At 31.6% G+C, this 23,754-nt stretch overlaps 2 protein-coding genes across 4 annotated transcripts; both read left to right on the forward strand.

The window, feature by feature from the left end:
- The first annotated feature begins 99 nt into the window (after window positions 1-99).
- On the forward strand, window positions 100-2,922 carry LOC149725623 (uncharacterized). Of its 3 annotated transcripts, none has more exons than XM_089891225.1 (10): window positions 100-499; window positions 574-719; window positions 773-864; window positions 935-981; window positions 1,042-1,069; window positions 1,217-1,364; window positions 1,418-1,988; window positions 2,085-2,208; window positions 2,264-2,350; window positions 2,488-2,922. In XM_089891225.1, exons 1-10 carry the CDS (start codon window positions 284-286, stop codon window positions 2,811-2,813), a joined length of 1,785 nt encoding a protein of 594 aa, XP_089747351.1. In that variant the 5' UTR covers window positions 100-283; the 3' UTR covers window positions 2,814-2,922. The 3 variants fall into 3 exon arrangements, with proteins under 3 accessions (XP_089747351.1, XP_089747352.1, XP_089747353.1); XM_089891226.1 differs by having other exon boundaries at window positions 1,421-1,988; XM_089891227.1 differs by having other exon boundaries at window positions 941-981.
- Window positions 2,773-23,656, forward strand: LOC149725624 (transmembrane protease serine 9-like). Its single transcript, XM_089891214.1, has 17 exons — window positions 2,773-2,987; window positions 3,643-3,826; window positions 3,888-3,991; window positions 4,163-4,315; window positions 5,353-5,467; window positions 6,339-6,532; window positions 8,269-8,381; window positions 16,982-17,105; window positions 17,162-17,434; window positions 17,564-17,738; window positions 17,994-18,100; window positions 19,246-19,419; window positions 19,694-19,775; window positions 20,242-20,435; window positions 21,008-21,120; window positions 21,366-21,492; window positions 23,343-23,656. The coding sequence occupies exons 1-17, from the start codon at window positions 2,924-2,926 to the stop codon at window positions 23,573-23,575; spliced, it is 2,529 nt and encodes an 842-aa protein (XP_089747340.1). The 5' UTR covers window positions 2,773-2,923; the 3' UTR covers window positions 23,576-23,656.
- The last annotated feature ends 98 nt before the right edge of the window (window positions 23,657-23,754 follow it).

The raw sequence follows: 23,754 nt of genomic DNA on the forward strand, positions 1-23,754 counted from the left end.
CCATCGCGGGAAAAAGCTCCTTGTTCTTTAATTATTCATCGTTTCAAGTTGCGTCACACAGGCCATTGTGACGTTTGCAGTGGAAGCAGTTTGGCTAAAAGTTGGTAAGGAGGTCTAGCTATTTACGTTATGGTGATGTAATCAGTAATTGTACACGTGATCATGACGTCATTGGTAGTTGTATACATCATGGCGATGTTATTTCATGTGTAAAAATTTCTAAATTTAATGTTTATAGTTAAGCTACGTAATCGATAGTTTTTTACGACGTCATTGATACGTCATGGGAATAAATGTAAGCAGAGGAAGAAAGAAAGTTTTACGTCACGATGACGTCACAACTTCTAGAAATACAAACCTACGTCATCGGTATGGGCAGGACATCCGTAAGAGGGCGCTGCAGGCGGAATATGAAGCTTGGTTGCGATCGTTGGGATCTGTTGATCACGTGGGTGAGGGTCACGAGGTTGGGGGTCAGGGGAAAAGTTTGTTTCGAAAAGTAAGTTGTTTGTTACGTCACATATCTATTGTGACGTCATACTTGTTGGAATAATGCATATCGCTCGCAAAAAGGTGACGTCACTATTATCATCGAAGCAGCATCGAAAGACACCCATTGTTTGGCCGCATGACGTCAGAAAGGGTGACGTAATACCGAAAATTCGATTGAGCTTTGCAGAAAGTAAAAACACAAGAAAGCTCCCACCGTTGCCTAGGAGGTAAGCGCAACGTTGTGAATATTTATAGATGATAAAATGGGGTGTTTCACCAGGGAAAGTAAAAAAGAAATAAACTCATTCGCGCCACCTAGCGACGAAGAGTTTTACTCTTGGTCGTTTCAATCTTCAGGAACGGACAAACGAGGTGATTATAACGTCATAGTTGGATTATTTGGTCTATTGTTTAAATCAGCCAAAGTATGTTTAAACTATAGTTGCAGGTCAACGTTGGGACCAGAGACCCCGGGACCAACCGCTAAAGGTTTGTATTGTTTAAAATGAGTTATTTTTTTCTTGAATTATTTATCTTTCTTTTGTTTAGAAGGAAACAAGCGACATCGCGAAGTCAGGTGATTTAATTATGACGTATTAATAATTGAGATTGTTTAAACAAAAGAATCGCTGCTTAAAACATTTTTGACAAAAATTAAAAATAAATTATTTATGACGTAATTTTATGCATGTTTGTGACGTCATTTCTTTTCATTGTGACACAGGGTATCCAGAACGACGTCATACGTGGGAAATCCCCTTTGATTACAACGCAATTCAAGGTTCGTCATGCATCGTTGGGCCCAAGGTACTACCCACTCTATCGCCATCTAGCGGTTATCACTTAGCGACATCTGGTGTCCATAAGGCAAAGTATGTGTTAGGGTTTATTGCGTCATAATACGTCATAACGAATCCTCCTTTAGCAGCGATTCGTCCACTACAAACAGAGGGAAAAGATCACGTGACCAACTCGACTCTGAGGTTATTACGTCATCAGGAGGAAGTTCTCCCAAACCGATATCATTATCAGAAGACCGGAAGTTAAAACGTGTCATTAATGAAATGAGTGACGACTTTCGGCGACAATTCATTCAAAAACCAACGGTGGATTCGCCACATACAACAGTGGATTCGCCGCATACAGCGGTAGATTCGCTACATACAACGGTAGCTTCGCCACATACAGCGGTAGATTCGCCACATACAACGGTAGATTCGCCACATACAGCGGTAGATTCGCCACATACAACGGTAGATTCGCCACATGTGAGAACATTAAACTTTGGGCCGGGCAGCGAGAACTTTTTTCTCCTGGGTTCAATCAAGAGATGTCGGGAAAGACTTCGACCTGTTGGAGGCTCAACGGGAGACCATGACGCAACCGATGACGTCATGGATGACGTGATACACGAGTTTGAACCTAGGGGGTTAGGGTCGCATCGACCAAACTCAGAGACGATGTGCACGCCAACTTTACTGTGGAGGAAAAATACGGTAAGTGTGTGACGTCATTGCTATGACGTCATCGTCATAAAGTTAATATTATGACGTTATCGTTATGACGTAATTATTTTTGACGTATCACTACAGATGGCGTCATCGATGACGAGCATGAAGGAAGTGACGTCACCGTACAAGAACTTTACCGATTCGTCAACCACTCGTGGCACGTGGTCTACATCGACCAATCACACGACGCGTAGCTCCCATCAAGGTATTAATGTTATCTTTTATAAATGACGACGTAACACTCCACGTGATGTCCACAGATGATGTCATACAATATGACGTCACAAAGTCAAGCAGTAGCAGCGGAAGTTTCAGATCAGGTGATCTTTCCTACGAAACAGACGAAGGTGATTGTTCATTGTTTATTCGTCGTTATGACGTCACAACGATTATTATTATGACGTCACAGAGAAATAAAACAATATTTAATTTTATATATTACGTCAGTGATCGAAATAAAGATACTTATGACGTCACAATACAGATTTCACAGATCAACCTTCCGATTCGGGATACGGCGTTCCTATTGGTTACCGGTCATCAGGTGATCGTTACCATGGTGATCGTGATGCGCATAGCAACCAACCACGTGACCACGGTCGTCATAGCAACCAGATCCCACAGCAACGTAGTCTTGAGGACAAGATTGACGTCATGGTGACGTCATTAATGGAGGATAAATTCCCCACCAGGGCGCGACATAGAGTAACTTCCGGGGTATCTGCTGACGTCATACAGGATATGATCGAGCGCAAAATCGCGTCGATTATGACGCAAATGATGAATCCAAAGTTTCGTAACGATATGTGAGAATAGAAACAATGCCCCTCACAATCACCATTATGATGTACCATTGTTACACGGGGTAACTTAACACTCTTGTTTCATTCCGTCGTTTACGTGCTACAACACACAGGGAGATGTGGCTTTGTTTGTTTATTATATTTATCTTAAACTTTCAGTTACCAGTGGTTGCGGCAACAGGTAATATATGGTAACGTAAGAATGACGTCAGGGTGAAGTCAGAATGACGTCATTCAATCTTTCTTACGTCAGAATGACGTCGTAGATTTAAGAAGTTGTTGTTTTCGCAGAAAGTTTAATTGTCGCATAATTCTAGAACGGAACATAAAGTGACGTCATAATAAGATAACGTGACGTCACGAGGTGTAAAATAAAATCTTAATTTCTATGTTCGTGTTGTTTGAGGGCAAGTGCATTAGTTTGTAATAATCCGATGTCGAGTTGGTGAATTACCGACAGCCAGCGCCGTGGCATAATGGTTATCTGGGGCCTCAAACTCAAAAGTAATGGGTTCAAGTTCGCTGCTACCATTGTGGGCCCTTAGCGATAACTGCTCTAACATAGTGGTCACTAATAGATTGTCTTAATTATAAGCCATACAAACCGTACTTCGCTACCAAAGAGATAATTTCAAATTATTTATAAATATAGTTATTATTGGGCACGAATAATAGATTCTTTATTGTTGAACAGTTGGTGTTTCTATTTATTCCAACGTATATGGTCCCTATGGTTTTAGATGTGTATTCACTTACTAAATAAAGTGGTAACTTACGTGCTCATTCATCAAAGCTTCTTTACTATTATGAGGAGTAAAAATTACCCGTTTTGTCAGATGAATGCGGTGTACCAGTGATCTCACGGTCGCGTATAGTTGGAGGGAGTGAAGCGAGCAAGGGGGAATGGCCATGGCAAGCCTTGCTGATGCGTGTTGGTATAAATAACGTAAGGTTCGCATTGTGCGGAGGAACACTAATCGGGGACAAATGGATTCTAACCGCAGCTCATTGTACCGTCGGGTGAGTTGCTTTTTAGGGGTTTCCCCCAAGGAGAGTTGTTATTATGACGTCATGTTGGCAGGCTCGATGCTTCGAACCTTCAAGTTGGATTGGGCGTATTGGATTATGACGTCATTGAGGATTCCGCGAAATATTTCGCGGTTGAGAAAATAGTCATTCATTCGGGTAAGTACGTTCGAATCCAGGGCAGGCTAGTTAAATGAATGAATGTAACTTGTTATATATATCACGATGGGGCGACGATAGTCGTTATAACACGGGTGTTCTATTTCACCTTGTGCCAGCTTACGAGTCGTATGTTACTTTGTGGGTGATTGTTAAAGTTGTAAGTTGCAGGTTATAATGACCTCACACTGGTTGATGACGTCAGTATGTTAAAGTTGGCAGGTGTAGTGGTGTACACGGATTACATCATCCCTGCTTGTCTACCAACTGATAAAGTAGACGTTGGTACATTATGTTGGATCACAGGGTGGGGAAGTACCCAAGGTGAGAATCATTTGGATTATATTTGGGGAGTGATGTAATGGCTGTGGATATACGCATATATTATGTAAGCTTTACAATGTATATATACTTAAATATATGATGAATATGTTTAACTATTGTGGAGTTCCTGTAGGGTTACTTGAATGTTAAACCTTAAGTGGTTTTAAAGATCTGAGTATCTCATGCCCACTGGGAAGCAGTTTCGATACCTTATACCTATATTTATGTATCAGCAGAAATGTAAACTTAATATTCATTATCAAGAATAAGATTAAGTGAAAGACTTTCATTTTGGCGTTAAAAGTCATTTTGTTGTTTTAGTTAATATGATCTTCATTTTCAAAGAGAATAACATTTAAGTTTGAAACACATTCCTGTTTTACTTAATATGATACGTTTATAATATTCATTGTATTTGTAGCGGTTAAATTTGGTATCGATTATACGTTATCGTTTCTCCATTATATGTTATGGTTTCTATGTTGATTGTATAATTCTATGTTGATGCGTAATTTATGTCCAGTTAACCTTCTCGTTTATGTCCAGTTAACCTTCTTGTTTCTGGCCCATTAGATAGTAGTTTGCGCAGCTTTGTTAGCCATGTAGCGGCATTTATTATTCGCGACTGTAGTAATTCTTATTGCTTAATTTATTCTATTTGAATAAGGTGTTTGTATAGTGGCTGTATTGTTTCGAAACACTTGCTGAACATTTGTTAATCCATTGAGGATCGTAATTATACGTTGGAATACAGCTCAACTTGACTTTTGTTAACTTGGAAGTTCTGGTGACAGTTTGTTCGGGGGTTGTGTATTTATGGTCTATTGTGCCTGGTTTGTCTGGATTGGGGGTTTGTGTATTTGAGTGGATTGTTAGGTTGGGTATGGTATGGGTTTATGTGAGTGCTTTCCTACAGCTGATAAGTGATACATCACCTACGGTACAGTACTTTAGTCAGTTCTCTATTTTTCCTTTTCCCCTTTTTTTTTCCCAAAGTCTGTACACTACAGTATTGATTCATATGATCTTCTTTATAGTCAGCAGCGATGACTTGAGCAAGTTACGCGAAGCCACTGTTCCCGTGATTAACAACACTCAATGCAGTGAATGGTATTCATCGTTTATTGTCACAACCAACAACTTATGCGCTGGGTAAGTGTGGGCCAACTTACCCCTTAGTGTGGGCCAACTTGCCCTGAGTGGGGGCCAACTTACCCTGAATGTGAGCCATTTTACCCCTGAGTGTGGGCCAACTTACCCCTGAGTGTGGGCCAACTTACCCCTGAGTGTGGGCCAACTTACCCCTGAGTGTGGGCCAACTTACCCCTGAGTGTGTGCCAAATTACCCCTGAGTGTGGGCCAACTTACCCCTGAGTGTGGGCCAACTTACCCCTGAGTGTGGGCCAACTTACCCCTGAGTGTGGGCCAACTTACCCTGAATGTGGGCCAACTTACCCCTGAGTGTGTGCCAGCTTACCCCTGAGTGTGGGCCAACTTACCCCTGAGTGTGGGCCAACTTACCCCTGAGTGTGAGCCAACTTACCCCTGAGTGTGAGCCAACTTACCCCTGAGTGTGGGCCAACTTACCCCTGAGTGTGAGCCAACTTACCCCTGAGTGTGGGCCAACTTACCCCTGAGTGTGTGCCAACTTACCCCTGAGTGTGAGCCAACTTACCCCTGAGTGTGAGCCAACTTACCCTGAGTGTGGGCCAACTTACCCTGAGTGTGAGCCAACTTACCCCTGAGTGTGGGCCAACTTACCCTGAGTGTGAGCCAACTTACCCCTGAGTGTGGGCCAACTTACCCCTGAGTGTGAGCCAACTTACCCCTGAGTGTCTGCCAACTTACCCCTGAGTGTGGGCCAACTTACCCCTGAGTGTGTGCCAACTTACCCCTGAGTGTATTGAATCCACAGTTATTACAAAGTATATTGAATCCACAGTTATTACAAAGTATATTGAATCCACAGTTAATACAAAGTATATTGAATCTACAGTTATTACAAAGTATATTGAATCCACAGTTATGCAGCTGGTGGTGTCGACGCATGCCAGGGTGATAGTGGTGGTCCCCTTGTTTGTTCGAACAACTCAATCTTCCATCTACATGGGGTAACAAGTTGGGGGGTTGGGTGCGCGGGGGTTGAACAGCCGGGGGTTTATACGAGGGTGATGGGCTATCTGGGGTGGATCAACCAACAACAGGATGCTAATATGGGTGAGTGTGATAATATGTAACGTCATAATGTGTGATGTCATAATGTGTGATGTCATAATGTGTGATGTCATAATGTGTGATGTCATAATGTGTGATGTCGTAATGTGTGATGTCGTAATGTGTGATGTCATTATGTGTAATGTCATAATGTGTGATGTCATAATGCAGGGGTTCTTAAACTTTTTGAAGCACGCCCCTCTAATGAAGATCTTAACACACTTGCGCCCCCTTTTTGTTAAATTATCACAGTGGTGTTCAATTAATTTCTGCCATGATCCACCACATCCAAACCTGACATATTGGACATGCTTTAAACCGCACCCCCTTGGTTGACTGTACCTGTATTATTGCTAAAAACATATTTTCGCGATCAACGCAAAAGTGAAATCAAATACCCGTTTACTTTACGTTTGCATTGTAGTTGAACCTCATATTTACCATGTTTTTTTTAGCTAGGTAGACTGAAATAGTAGGGATTCATTGTATCATAATAGCGATTGCTTTTCCTGGTAATTATTACGACATAATAGCAATTCACACGGCGATTATTTGCGTCATAATAGGGATTGACACCTCATCATGTAGCATGTGTAAGATATTTAAAAACAGGCTTAAAGGTTTGCTATTTTAATTTAACTTTTGCAGGCGTCGTATTTTAGCCTTTTGAACACCAATGTAAAAAAAAACATTTAACACTTTATTTTATAGTTTTTCGCGCCCCCCTTCGGAGTGCTTCACGCCCACCTAGGGGGCGGACCCCCCATTTTAAGAACCACTGTCATAATGTGTGATGTCATAATGCGTGATGTCATTATGTGTGATGTCATAATGTGTGATGTTGTAATATGTGATGTCATAATGTGTGATGTCATAATGTGTGATATCATAATGTGTGATGTCATAATGTGTGATGTCATTATGTGTGATATCATAATGTGTGATGTCATGATGTGTGATGTCATAATGTGTGATGTGATTACGTGTGATGTCATAATGTGTGATGTCATAATGTGTGATGTCGTAATATGTGATGTCATAATGTGTGATGTTGTAATATGTGATGTCATAATGCGTGATGTCATAATGCGTGATGTCATTATGTGTGATGTCATAATGTGTGATGTCATAATGTGTGATGTTGTAATATGTGATGTCATAATGTGTGATGTCATAATGCGTGATGTCATTATGTGTGATGTCATAATATGAGATGTCATAATATGAGATGTCATAATACGTGATGTCATAATGTGTGATGTCATAATGTGTGATGTCATAATGTGTGATGTCATAATGTGTGATGCCATAATGTGTGATGTCATTATGTGTGATGTCATTATGTGTGATGTCATTATGTGTGATGTCATAATGTGTGATGTCATAATGTGTGATGTCATAATGTGTAATGTCATTATGTGTGATGTCATAATGTGTGATGTCATAATGTGTGATGTCATAATGTGTGATGTCATATTGTGTGATGTCATAATGTGTGATGTCATTATGTGTGATGTCATAATGGGTGATGTCATAATGCGTGATGTCATTATGTGTGATGTCATAATGTGTGATGTTGTAATATGTGATGTCATAATGTGTGATGTCATAATGCGTGATGTCATTATGTGTGATGTCATAATGGGTGATGTCATAATGTGTGATGTCATAATTGTGATGTCATAATTGTGATGTCATAATGCGTGATGTCATATTGTGTGATGTCATAATTGTTACAGATGGGGAAGTTTACTTTACTCGCCCGACGACACCATGTGCGACAATTGTCACCGACGATCAAATATTACGACCCCCAATCAACCAGGAAACTCAAAACTATCAAAACAATGCGGTTTGTGAAGTTATATATGAAGTTATATATGAAGTTGTATATGAAGTTATTTATGAAGTTATATATGAAGTTATATATGAAGTTATTTATGAAGTTATAGATGAAGTTATTTATGAAGTTATACATGAAGTTATTTATGAAGTTATATATGAAGTTATATATGAAGTTATTTATGAAGTTATATATGAAGTTATTTATGAAGTTATATATGAAGTTATTTATGAAGTTATACATGAAGTTATTTATGAAGTTATATATGAAGTTATATATGAAGTTATTTATGAAGTTATATATGAAGTTATACATGAAGTTATATATGAAGTTATATATGAAGTTATAGATGAAGTTATATATGAAGTTATATATGAAGTTATTTATGAAGTTGTATATGAAGTTGTATATGAAGTTATTTATGAAGTTATATATGAAGTTATATATGAAGTTATATATGAAGTTATATATGAAGTTATATATGAAGTTATTTATGAAGTTATATATGAAGTTATACATGAAGTTATACATGAAGTTATACATGAAGTTATTTATGAAGTTATAGATGAAGTTATATATGAAGTTATATATGAAGTTATTTATGAAGTTATACATGAAGTTATTTATGAAGTTATAGATGAAGTTATATATGAAGTTATATATGAAGTTATTTATGAAGTTGTATATGAAGTTATTTATGAAGTTGTATATGAAGTTATATATGAAGTTATACATGAAGTTATATATGAAGTTATACATGAAGTTATATATGAAGTTATATATGAAGTTATATATGAAGTTATAGATGAAGTTATATATGAAGTTATATATGAAGTTATTTATGAAGTTATTTATGAAGTTGTATATGAAGTTATTTATGAAGTTGTATATGAAGTTATTTATGAAGTTGTATATGAAGTTATTTATGAAGTTGTATATGAAGTTATTTATGAAGTTGTATATGAAGTTATTTATGAAGTTGTATATGAAGTTATATATGAAGTTATACATGAAGTTATATATGAAGTTATATATGAAGTTATATATGAAGTTATATATGAAGTTATATATGAAGTTATTTATGAAGTTATATATGAAGTTATATATGAAGTTATATATGAAGTTATATATGAAGTTATTTATGAAGTTATTTATGAAGTTATAGATGAAGTTATTTATGAAGTTATACATGAAGTTATTTATGAAGTTATATATGAAGTTATATATGAAGTTATTTATGAAGTTATATATGAAGTTATAGATGAAGTTATATATGAAGTTATATATGAAGTTATTTATGAAGTTATATATGAAGTTATATATGAAGTTATATATGAAGTTATATATGAAGTTATTTATGAAGTTATAGATGAAGTTATTTATGAAGTTATACATGAAGTTATTTATGAAGTTATATATGAAGTTATAGATGAAGTTATATATGAAGTTGTATATGAAGTTATTTATGAAGTTATATATGAAGTTATATATGAAGTTATATATGAAGTTATATATGAAGTTATTTATGAAGTTATAGATGAAGTTATTTATGAAGTTATACATGAAGTTATTTATGAAGTTATATATGAAGTTATATATGAAGTTATTTATGAAGTTATATATGAAGTTATAGATGAAGTTATATATGAAGTTATATATGAAGTTATTTATGAAGTTGTATATGAAGTTATTTATGAAGTTGTATATGAAGTTATATATGAAGTTATACATGAAGTTATATATGAAGTTATATATGAAGTTATTTATGAAGTTATATATGAAGTTATATATGAAGTTATATATGAAGTTATACATGAAGTTATATATGAAGTTATATATGAAGTTATATATGAAGTTATACATGAAGTTATATATGAAGTTATATATGAAGTTATATATGAAGTTATTTATGAAGTTATATATGAAGTTATACATGAAGTTATACATGAAGTTATTTATGAAGTTATACATGAAGTTATATATGAAGTTATATATGAAGTTATATATGAAGTTATATATGAAGTTATATATGAAGTTATTTATGAAGTTATACATGAAGTTATTTATGAAGTTATATATGAAGTTATATATGAAGTTATTTATGAAGTTATATATGAAGTTATTTATGAAGTTATACATGAAGTTATTTATGAAGTTATATATGAAGTTATATGAAGTTATTTATGAAGTTATACATGAAGTTATTTATGAAGTTATATATGAAGTTATATATGAAGTTATTTATGAAGTTATACATGAAGTTATATATGAAGTTATACATGAAGTTATATATGAAGTTATATATGAAGTTATAGATGAAGTTATATATGAAGTTATATATGAAGTTGTATATGAAGTTGTATATGAAGTTATATATGAAGTTATATATGAAGTTATATATGAAGTTATATATGAAGTTATATATGAAGTTATATATGAAGTTATATATGAAGTTATTTATGAAGTTGTATATGAAGTTATACATGAAGTTATATATGAAGTTATACATGAAGTTATATATGAAGTTATATATGAAGTTATAGATGAAGTTATATATGAAGTTATACATGAAGTTATTTATGAAGTTATATATGAAGTTATATATGAAGTTATATATGAAGTTATATATGAAGTTATACATGAAGTTATATATGAAGTTATATATGAAGTTATATATGAAGTTATTTATGAAGTTGTATATGAAGTTATTTATGAAGTTGTATATGAAGTTATATATGAAGTTATATATGAAGTTATTTATGAAGTTATTTATGAAGTTATATATGAAGTTATATATGAAGTTATACATGAAGTTATATATGAAGTTATATATGAAGTTATATATGAAGTTATAGATGAAGTTATATATGAAGTTATACATGAAGTTATACATGAAGTTATACATGAAGTTATATATGAAGTTATATATGAAGTTATATATGAAGTTATACATGAAGTTATATATGAAGTTATATATGAAGTTATATATGAAGTTATATATGAAGTTATATATGAAGTTATACATGAAGTTATTTATGAAGTTATATATGAAGTTATACATGAAGTTATACATGAAGTTATTTATGAAGTTATATATGAAGTTATATATGAAGTTATTTATGAAGTTATTTATGAAGTTATATATGAAGTTATTTATGAAGTTATTTATGAAGTTATTTATGAAGTTATATATGAAGTTATACATGAAGTTATACATGAAGTTATACATGAAGTTATTTATGAAGTTATATATGAAGTTATTAATGAAGTTATATATGAAGTTATACATGAAGTTATACATGAAGTTATTTATGAAGTTATATATGAAGTTATTTATGAAGTTATTTATGAAGTTATATATGAAGTTATATATGAAGGTATATGAAGTTATATATGAAGTTATATATGAAGTTATATATGAAGTTATTAATGAAGTTATATATGAAGTTATATATGAAGTTATTAATGAAGTTATACATGAAGTTATATATGAAGTTATATATGAAGTTATTTATGAAGTTATTTATGAAGTTATATATGAAGTTATATATGAAGTTATACATGAAGTTATATATGAAGTTATATATGAAGTTATTTATGAAGTTATATATGAAGTTATTTATGAAGTTATTTATGAAGTTATATATGAAGTTATATATGAAGTTATACATGAAGTTATATATGAAGTTATATATGAAGTTATTTATGAAGTTATATATGAAGTTATATATGAAGTTATTTATGAAGTTATTTATGAAGTTATATATGAAGTTATATATGAAGTTATTTATGAAGTTATTTATGAAGTTATATATGAAGTTATATATGAAGTTATTTATGAAGTTATTTATGAAGTTATATATGAAGTTATACATGAAGTTATTTATGAAGTTATATATGAAGTTATACATGAAGTTATTTATGAAGTTATTTATGAAGTTATATATGAAGTTATACATGAAGTTATTTATGAAGTTATACATGAAGTTATACATGAAGTTATTTATGAAGTTATTTATGAAGTTATATATGAAGTTATATATGAAGTTATATATGAAGTTATTTATGAAGTTATTTATGAAGTTATATATGAAGTTATACATGATGTTATTTATGAAGTTATATATGAAGTTATTTATGAAGTTATATATGAAGTTATACATGAAGTTATACATGAAGTTATACATGAAGTTATTTATGAAGTTATTTATGAAGTTATATATGAAGTTATACATGAAGTTATTTATGAAGTTATATATGAAGTTATACATGAAGTTATACATGAAGTTATACATGAAGTTATTTATGAAGTTATATATGAAGTTATTTATGAAGTTATACATGAAGTTATATATGAAGTTATATATGAAGTTATTTATGAAGTTATATATGAAGTTATATATGAAGTTATATATGAAGTTATTTATGAAGTTATTTATGAAGTTATATATGAAGTTGTATATGAAGTTATTTATGAAGTTATATATGAAGTTATATATGAAGTTATTTATGAAGTTATTTATGAAGTTATATATGAAGTTATATATGAAGTTATACATGAAGTTATACATGAAGTTATACATGAAGTTGTATATGAAGTTATACATGAAGTTATACATGAAGTTATACATGAAGTTATACATGAAGTTATTTATGAAGTTATATATGAAGTTATATATGAAGTTATTTATGAAGTTATACATGAAGTTATACATGAAGTTATACATGAAGTTATACATGAAGTTATTTATGAAGTTATATATGAAGTTATTTATGAAGTTATTTATGAAGTTATATATGAAGTTATATATGAAGGTATATGAAGTTATATATGAAGTTATATATGAAGTTGTATATGAAGTTATACATGAAGTTATACATGAAGTTATACATGAAGTTATACATGAAGTTATTTATGAAGTTATATATGAAGTTATACATGAAGTTATACATGAAGTTATTTATGAAGTTATATATGAAGTTATATATGAAGTTATTTATGAAGTTATTTATGAAGTTATATATGAAGTTATTTATGAAGTTATTTATGAAGTTATTTATGAAGTTATATATGAAGTTATACATGAAGTTATACATGAAGTTATACATGAAGTTATTTATGAAGTTATATATGAAGTTATTTATGAAGTTATTTATGAAGTTATATATGAAGTTATATATGAAGTTGTATATGAAGTTATTTATGAAGTTATATATGAAGTTATACATGAAGTTATACATGAAGTTATTTATGAAGTTATATATGAAGTTATATATGAAGTTATATATGAAGTTGTATATGAAGTTATATATGAAGTTATATATGAAGTTGTATATGAAGTTATACATGAAGTTATACATGAAGTTATACATGAAGTTATACATGAAGTTATTTATGAAGTTATATATGAAGTTATATATGAAGTTATTTATGAAGTTATATATGATGTTATTTATGAAGTTATACATGATGTTATTTATGAAGTTATATATGAAGTTATATATGAAGTTATATATGAAGTTATATATGAAGTTATATATGAAGTTATATATGAAGTTATACATGAAGTTATACATGAAGTTATACATGAAGTTGTATATGAAGTTATACATGAAGTTATACATGAAGTTATACATGAAGTTATACATGAAGTTATTTATGAAGTTATATATGAAGTTATATATGAAGTTATATATGAAGTTATATATGAAGTTATTTATGAAGTTATATATGAAGTTATATATGAAGTTATATATGAAGTTATACATGAAGTTGTATATGAAGTTATACATGAAGTTATACATGAAGTTATACATGAAGTTATACATGAAGTTATTTATGAAGTTATATATGAAGTTATATATGAAGTTATATATGAAGTTATACATGAAGTTATATATGAAGTTATACATGAAGTTATATATGAAGTTATACATGAAGTTATATATGAAGTTATATATGAAGTTATAGATGAAGTTATATATGAAGTTATATATGAAGTTATATATGAAGTTATATATGAAGTTATATATGAAGTTATACATGAAGTTATTTATGAAGTTATTTATGAAGTTATATATGAAGTTATATATGAAGTTATATATGAAGTTATTTATGAAGTTATTTATGAAGTTATATATGAAGTTATATATGAAGTTATACATGAAGTTATACATGAAGTTATACATGAAGTTATACATGAAGTTATACATGAAGTTATACATGAAGTTATATATGAAGTTATTTATGAAGTTATATATGAAGTTATATATGAAGTTATATATGAAGTTATATATGAAGTTATATATGAAGTTATATATGAAGTTATACATGAAGTTATATATGAAGTTATATATGAAGTTATAGATGAAGTTATTTATGAAGTTATATATGAAGTTATATATGAAGTTATACATGAAGTTATATATGAAGTTATACATGAAGTTATATATGAAGTTGTATATGAAGTTATTTATGAAGTTATATATGAAGTTATTTATGAAGTTATATATGAAGTTATATATGAAGTTATATATGAAGTTATTTATGAAGTTATTTATGAAGTTATATATGAAGTTATACATGAAGTTATATATGAAGTTGTATATGAAGTTATATATGAAGTTATATATGAAGTTATTTATGAAGTTATATATGAAGTTATATATGAAGTTATATATGAAGTTATATATGAAGTTATTTATGAAGTTATATATGAAGTTATATATGAAGTTATATATGAAGTTATTTATGAAGTTATATATGAAGTTATATATGAAGTTATATATGAAGTTATACATGAAGTTATATATGAAGTTATATATGAAGTTATTTATGAAGTTATATATGAAGTTATATATGAAGTTATATATGAAGTTATACATGAAGTTATATATGAAGTTATATATGAAGTTATATATGAAGTTATTTATGAAGTTATATATGAAGTTATATATGAAGTTATATATGAAGTTATTTATGAAGTTATTTATGAAGTTATATATGAAGTTATATATGAAGTTATATATGAAGTTATTTATGAAGTTATATATGAAGTTATTTATGAAGTTATATATGAAGTTATATATGAAGTTATATATGAAGTTATATATGAAGTTATTTATGAAGTTATATATGAAGTTATATATGAAGTTATATATGAAGTTATTTATGAAGTTATATATGAAGTTATATATGAAGTTATATATGAAGTTATTTATGAAGTTATATATGAAGTTATTTATGAAGTTATACATGAAGTTATATATGAAGTTATACATGAAGTTATACATGAAGTTATATATGAAGTTATTTATGAAGTTGTATATGAAGTTATAGATGAAGTTATATATGAAGTTATATATGAAGTTATATATGAAGTTATTTATGAAGTTGTATATGAAGTTATATATGAAGTTATATATGAAGTTATTTATGAAGTTATATATGAAGTTGTATATGAAGTTATAGATGAAGTTATATATGAAGTTATATATGAAGTTATATATGAAGTTATTTATGAAGTTATATATGAAGTTATATATGAAGTTATATATGAAGTTATTTATGAAGTTATATATGAAGTTATATATGAAGTTATATATGAAGTTATTTATGAAGTTATATATGAAGTTATATATGAAGTTATTTATGAAGTTATTTATGAAGTTATATATGAAGTTATATATGAAGTTATATATGAAGTTATTTATGAAGTTATATATGAAGTTATATATGAAGTTATATATGAAGTTATACATGAAGTTATATATGAAGTTATATATGAAGTTATATATGAAGTTATACATGAAGTTATATATGAAGTTATATATGAAGTTATATATGAAGTTATACATGAAGTTATATATGAAGTTATATATGAAGTTATGACTTCATATATAATGAAGTTATATATGAAGTTATATATGAAGTTATACATGAAGTTATTTATGAAGTTATATATGAAGTTATACATGAAGTTATTTATGAAGTTATATATGAAGTTATATATGAAGTTATTTATGAAGTTGTATATGAAGTTATTTATGAAGTTATATATGAAGTTATTTATGAAGTTATTTATGAAGTTATATATGAAGTTATATATGAAGTTATATATGAAGTTATTTATGAAGTTATTTATGAAGTTATATATGAAGTTATACATGAAGTTATATATGAAGTTATACATGAAGTTATATATGAAGTTATATATGAAGTTATATATGAAGTTATACATGAAGTTATATATGAAGTTATATATGAAGTTATATATGAAGTTATACATGAAGTTATATATGAAGTTATTTATGAAGTTATATATGAAGTTATACATGAAGTTATACATGAAGTTATATATGAAGTTATATATGAAGTTATTTATGAAGTTATATATGAAGTTATTTATGAAGTTATATATGAAGTTATATATGAAGTTATATATGAAGTTATTTATGAAGTTATATATGAAGTTATTTATGAAGTTAACCCATACATTACACAACTCATGCTAAAGCCTAATCCTATTGGTAAAGTAAAACACCCAAGATGACACATGTATCCACACAGATAATTTAGATTGTCCTAACATGAAGTTCCATCATTACAGGCGTGTGTATGGACAGTACGACCCCCAGACACTTATGATGTCATAATATCATTTATCGGTCGTTTCCACATTGAAGGCGCTCCAGGGGGGTGTGTTGATGTGCTCACTATCACTGATGCTGCAGGTGGGGGTGTTAAAGTGTTTGTGACGGACAGCGAGTACAAGGTTATTTACACGCAGGGGGTTCGATGACATCACCATTATGTGGTTCAACACTACCTGATGACATCATCGTGACATCATCCAATGACATCATATTCACATTTACAAGTGACGCAACAATCGCTTATGAAGGATTCGCAATTAATCTGGTGTTCCGATCAAATACAACAACAACGACAACAATGACAACAAATACAACAACGACAACATCGACAACAACGACAACACCTGCGACACAAACAACGGCGCTTGCAACAACAACTGACACAAATCCAATCACCAACATGCAAGGTTAGAACACATGTTACATTTATAGTTTAATCTTTGTATATTTATATATATTTAGTTGGTATGTATAAAAGCAGTGATGCGCAATGTTAAATATTAATCTTCAGTGTTGCCAGTTATACTTACATGCAGGTTGTGGAATGTCAACAGTTGCTTCCCCGATTACTGACGGCAACACTGACATACTGAGATGGCCATGGGTGGCGATGGTACAACGGATCACAGGGGGTGGTGTGTTCCAACATATTTGTGGGGGAACACTGGTTCAAGGAGGCTGGGTCATCACTGCCGCCCGATGTGTGCACGGGTGGGACTATATATTTTTTAAATTGTATTTTTAAATGAATGTAACTTATTTTTCCTTACATGGCCCGAAAACGACGGTCGTTATAACACTGGTGTTCTATTTCATACAACTCATGCCCGCTTACGAGTTACCACGTATTTAACTTTATGAGTGATTGTTTTTGTGTATGGCTGACAAACCCACTAGTGGCCCTTGCGTTGCACCAACATCAAGCTTTGAACCCAAACCCTCTGGTTGATGGTTTATATTTAACAGGTTGGTGCCATCTAGTGTAAGGATGGTGATGGGTACGAATTATAAGTTTGGTAACGGAGCGTTGGGGGTGGTTGAAGCTGCTGTGATGGATGTGGTCGTGCATCAAGGTAACTTGTATTGATTATTTATCTCTGCTTGTATCGGACTGCGAAAATCATAATAAAAAACACAAAGGGAAGTGAGTTGACAAAAGAATGACAGTCGTTATAACACGCTATGGGTAAAAACTACTTGAGCAGAGTGGTTCACAAAGCATTTTGACCATTATTGTGAAGGTTAAAACATTTTATTGAAGGTTTACAAAAGTTGCCCAAAACATAGTTTCCAAAGTTGGGTCGCCAAAGCTTTGCCATAATACACATTTGTGTCACTCCCAGATTTCAATGAGAACCAAGAATGCAGGTGTAAAAATAAAAAGAAAAGTAAATTAAAAAAGTTAACAAAACTTTAAAAAACTACAAAAAAATAGTATTATAAAAAAAATTTAAAAAAAAAAAAAAAAATTAAAATGAAAAAATTAAAGAACGGTTATAAAAAATTTGATTAAAAAATTTTTTAAGAAATTTTAATAAATAAAAATAAAAAATTTTTTTTTTAATTTTTAAATTTAAAAAAAAAATAAAATCAAAAAAATTAAACACAAATTTAAAAAAAAATAATTAAAAAATTAAAAAAAATTAAAAAATGAAATTTAAAAAAAAAAAAACTTAAAAAATTTGAAAAAATTAAAAAATAAAATAAAATCCCAACAATTTAAAAAAAAAATAAAAAAAATAGAAAAAAAAATTTAAAAAATGTAAAAAATATTAAGAAAACTTTTTATTAACATCAAAAAAATATTTAAAAAAAAGTTAATAAAAAAATTTATAAAAAAATGAAGTTTAAGAAATAAATCTAAAAAAGTTTGAAATAAAAAAAAAATAAAATAAAATGTAATAAAAAAATTTAAAAAAAAATTTTAAAATTTTAAAAATTGAAAAAAAAAATTAAATTAAATAGAATTAAAAAAAATTCATAAAATTAAAAAAAAAATGTTTAAAAAATTGTGAAAAAAAAATTAAAAAAAAAAAATTAAAAAAAATATAAAAAAAACTTATATAGATTTAGAGATTTTTTTTTACAAAGTAAAAAAAATTATAACAATTTATAAAATAATACAAAATATTTACAAAATACTAAAAAAAATAATATTGAAAAATAAAAAAAATTATAAAATATTAAATATATTTTCTGCGATTGATTATCTTGACAGGTTACAACAATAGCTCATTCAGCAATGACATCGGTTTGTTGAAGTTGGCGGGCGACGTGGTTTACAATGATCGCATTTACCCTGTATGTTTGGGAGATGAGAGGACAGTGTTGCCCAGATCACAAACTGTGGCTTGGAATTGTTGGAGTATTGGCTGGTGGGGAAACACTGCAGGTCAATATTTTAATTAACTTGGTAAATAAAGGAAACTTTAAAAGTAACGGCGACATTGGCTGGCTTTGTAAGGAATACTTGGTTCAAGGCTTGGTGTTGCTACCATTGTGGTTGTTTCTTTTGGCCAGATATTTAACTGCAGTTGCTCCAAGAAAAACAATCAGCCACAAAGTTACATATATGGTCATTTGTAAGCAGGCACGAGGTGTATGAAACAGAACATCCGTGTTACAACGACTGTCAGATAAATAAGTTACATACATTAATTTTTCAGATAACTTCCTTCAGACAGTTTCGATGAAATTTGTTTCTGACAATGAATGTACCGGTGTAGGGGAATCCCAGTTTTGTGCTACGTGAGTATCAAAGTAGTTCTTGTAGATTTCACAATGTCAGTATAAAGTATTGCCGTCACACATATTGTTTATCAACCAAACGTTTGCGATTTCTTGAATATTGATACGTGTTGTGCTTATTCAAGTGTGCCTGATATATATTTCATAACTTAACCTTGGTATTGGGCGTTGAAATGTTGACGAGAGATTTGTTTTAACAATAAAGTATTTGTTATTTATTATGATGTTACAAAGTATATTGAATGCACAGTTATTACAAAGTATATTGAATCCACAGTTATTACAAAGTATATTGAATGCACAGTTATTACAAAGTATATTGAATGCACAGTTATTACAAAGTATATTGAATCCACAGTTAATACAAAGTATATTGAATCCACAGTTATTACAAAGTATATTGAATCCACAGTTATTACAAAGTATATTGAATCCACAGTTATTACAAAGTATATTGAATCCACAGTTATGCAGCTGGTGGTGTCGACGCATGCCAGGGTGATAGTGGTGGTCCCCTTGTTTGTTCGAACAACTCAATCTTCCATTTACATGGGGTAACAAGTTGGGGGGTTGGGTGCGCGGGGGTTGAACAGCCGGGGGTTTATACGAGGGTAACGGGCTATCTGGGGTGGATCACCCATGTTATGGATGCTTATCAAGGTGAGTGGATGGATGTAACTTATTTATCCTCGCATGGTGAGGCAACAACAGTCGTTATAAGTTCCCAGCCTGCAGAGTATGGCAGTACCTGACTAGATCTCACGCGTGCTATTATCAAAAACCTTCCAAGCATGCACATTTTCAATCCACGTTAGGAAATCCTAATTTAATACGGATTTTTTTCTTTGTTTAATTAATTAGCGTGTGTGGGACAAATTATTTCATGTATGTCTGACAATTTGTACAACCCTTTAGCGACCACTGAGTTGCAGCAATTGTCATTAAGTGTCTTGCCCAACGACATATATTTGTATTGATTAAATATTGGAAAGCGAGTGATCACCACACTTTCAGCAAAATGATTATTATTCATTGTTGTTTAACAGGGCTAGTGGTCCAGTGGTTAGCATGCTTGCCTCTAACCCAGATGTTACTGGTTCAAGGCTTATCGCTGCCACCATTGTGTCTGTATGTGTCTTTGGGCAAGATTAAAGTTCTTCACATTCATATTCATCCTTCATTAGTTTGTATAGTAGCCATAGAAAACATATAAAACAACTTCTTCGCACCAGATAACGATTCATTCTTCACGTTACCCACAATGCCGTGCGGCTCTGACATCACAATCGATCGCTTGTTACGCCTCCCAGTGGACAAACAAACGGCATTGTATCAAAATAATTTGGTTTGTGATGTCATTAGTATATTTTTAATTCATAATTAATAAACAAACATAAGTTGTTAGTATGACAGGAGTGTTGTGGGTATGCCATGATGTTTTTATTGACAGCAAATATCGTTTAAATATTCTACCATCTAATTACAAGTGATCCCCAACCTACGGTATATGCGTCCCACTTGTAGTACATGAGGATATGAGAGGTAATTTTCCAATAACTTTAATTTATCAATCTTTTTGTTTTATCTCAGAGTTGCACATGGAGAATCCATCCACCTTCAAAAAACACGGAAATTATTTTCACATTTGTGAAACAATTTCATGTAGAGATGTTTTCAAGCAAGTGTACGGATTACGTGAGGCTGGAAACATTACAAGGTGAGGGTTTGATGTATATTGGGTTTGGTGGTGTTTATTGTTTCATACACCTCGTGCCCGCTTACGAGTTACCACGTATGTAACTTATATATCCTCGAATGGCGGGGCAACAGCAGTCATTATAACATGGGTGTTCTGTTTCATACACCTCGTGCCCGCTTACGAGTTGCCACGTATGTAACTTATATATCCTCGCATGGCGGGGCAACGACAGTCATTATAACATGGGTGTTCTGTTTCATACACCTCGTGCCCGCTTACGAGTTACCACGTATGTAACTTATATATCCTCGAATGGCGGGGCAACAGCAGCCGTTATAACATGGGTGTTCTGTTTCATACACCTCGTGTCCACTTACGAGTTACCACGTATGTAACTTATTTATCCTCGCATGGCGGGGCAACGACAGTCGTTATAACACGGGTGTTCTGTTTTATACACCTCGTGCCTGCTTACGAGTTACCACGTATGTAACTTATATATCCTCGCATGGCGGGGCAACGACAGTCGTTATAACACGGGTGTTCTGTTTTATACACCTCGTGCCTGCTTACGAGTTACCACGTATGTAACTTATATATCCTCGCATGGCGGGGCAACGACAGTCGTTATAACACGGGTGTTCTGTTTCATACACCTCGTGCCCGCTTACGAGTTACCACGTATGTAACTTATATATCCAAGAATGGTGGGGCAACGACAGTCGTTATAACACGGGTGTTCTGTTTCATACACCTTGTGCCCGCTTACGAGTTACCACGTATGTAACTTATATATCCTCGCATGGCGGGGCAACGACAGTCGTTATAACACGGGTGTTCTGTTTCATACACCTCGTGCCCGCTTACGAGTTACCACGTATGTAACTTATATATCCAAGAATGGTGGGGCAACGACAGTCGTTATAACACGGGTGTTCTGTTTCATACACCTCGTGCTCGCTTACGAGTTACCACGTATGTAACTTATATATCCTTGAATGGCGGGGCAACGACAGTCATTATAACACGAGTGTTCTGTTTCATACACCTCGTGCCCGCTTACGAGTTGCCACGTATGTAACTTATATATCCTCGAATGGCGGGGCAACGACAGTCATTATAACACGAGTGTTCTGTTTCATACACCTCGTGCCCGCTTACGAGTTGCCACGTATGTAACTTATTTATCCTCACATGGCGGGGCAACGACAGTCGTTATAACACAGGTGTTCTGTTTCATACACCTCGTGTCTGCTTACAAGTTACCATGTATGTAACTTATATATCCTCGCATGGCGGGGTAACGAGTCATTATAACACGGTGTTCTGTTTCATACACCTCGTGACCGCTTACAAGTTACCATTAGTGACCACTGGGTTAAAGTAATTGCCGTAAAATGTCTTGACCAAAGACACATGCGAACCCATATTGATATCATCGAGCCTCGAACTCGTTACCACTGGTTTATAGGGAGGCGTGCTTACCATTGCCACGATGCCATGTAATATGTTCTGTTAATCCGGCCCTGATCTAGCACTCATATTGTTGGATGATTCTCGATGCATTATAACAGAACACACCAAATGCTACTAAATATACAGCAAACTAAAATCAAGTCCAAGATTCTATTTAAATAACAGACTGATGATGTTAGTTATTGGCGAAATATACCTTTGGTTACACCATTAGTTGGATTCGAACATTGTTTGCTGCATATTATGTAGCACTAAAGCACTGAATGTATATACTTGTATGAAGTTAACGCCAAAGTATTTAAAATAATCGTTAACCTTAAATATGCGGAATATATAACACGTTGATAACCCAGTGTTGCCATTTTATTATTTCCTTCTCCATCTAACCCCAGGTGAAGCACTGAGTGAAAAGTTATGCGGCAACACTCCCCCACCCCCGATAACAATAACTGGCCATGCTGACGTCAACTTTGTATTCAGCAGTGATTCCAGTTATGTTTACGAAGGGTTTGCAGTTGATGTCACATTTAAACCAACACCATTGTGCAAAACTGGAAACACTGCATCTATCCATATACCAAACCTAATGTTTATTTCCCGGTTACTGGTTTTTCTATTAGTTTAAAATGAACTGAGATTTTTTACAACTTTGAAATTTGATGTTTTTAACGTTCAGAACTTTTAAATTAAATCGAATTTTCACAAACTAACTGTTAATTTAGCATCAGTAGACATAAAACTTTATTCTTATGCAAAAAACTGCGCAACCATGAGAACCGTGGGCCGGACTCTTTAAGTTTGTGT

This window comes from Ciona robusta, chromosome 13 (genome assembly GCF_009617815.1).
Source record: "Ciona robusta chromosome 13, ASM961781v2".
NCBI classification, from domain to species: Eukaryota; Metazoa; Chordata; class Ascidiacea; order Phlebobranchia; family Cionidae; genus Ciona; species Ciona robusta.

Bases quoted from the DNA above. Each gene is read 5' to 3' on its own strand.
- LOC149725623 (XM_089891225.1), top strand. From the start codon at position 284: ATGGGAATAAATGTAAGCAGAGGAAGAAAGAAAGTTTTACGTCACGAT. The intron at 865-934 runs GTGATTATAACG...TTTAAACTATAG, and splicing joins TTCAGGAACGGACAAACGAG to TTGCAGGTCAACGTTGGGAC. The intron at 2,351-2,487 runs GTGATTGTTCAT...GTCACAATACAG, and splicing joins TTCCTACGAAACAGACGAAG to ATTTCACAGATCAACCTTCC.
- LOC149725624 (XM_089891214.1), top strand. From the start codon at position 2,924: ATGTGGCTTTGTTTGTTTATTATATTTATCTTAAACTTTCAGTTACCA. The intron at 6,533-8,268 runs GTGAGTGTGATA...TAATTGTTACAG, and splicing joins ACAACAGGATGCTAATATGG to ATGGGGAAGTTTACTTTACT. The intron at 19,420-19,693 runs GTCAATATTTTA...TTAATTTTTCAG, and splicing joins CTGGTGGGGAAACACTGCAG to ATAACTTCCTTCAGACAGTT.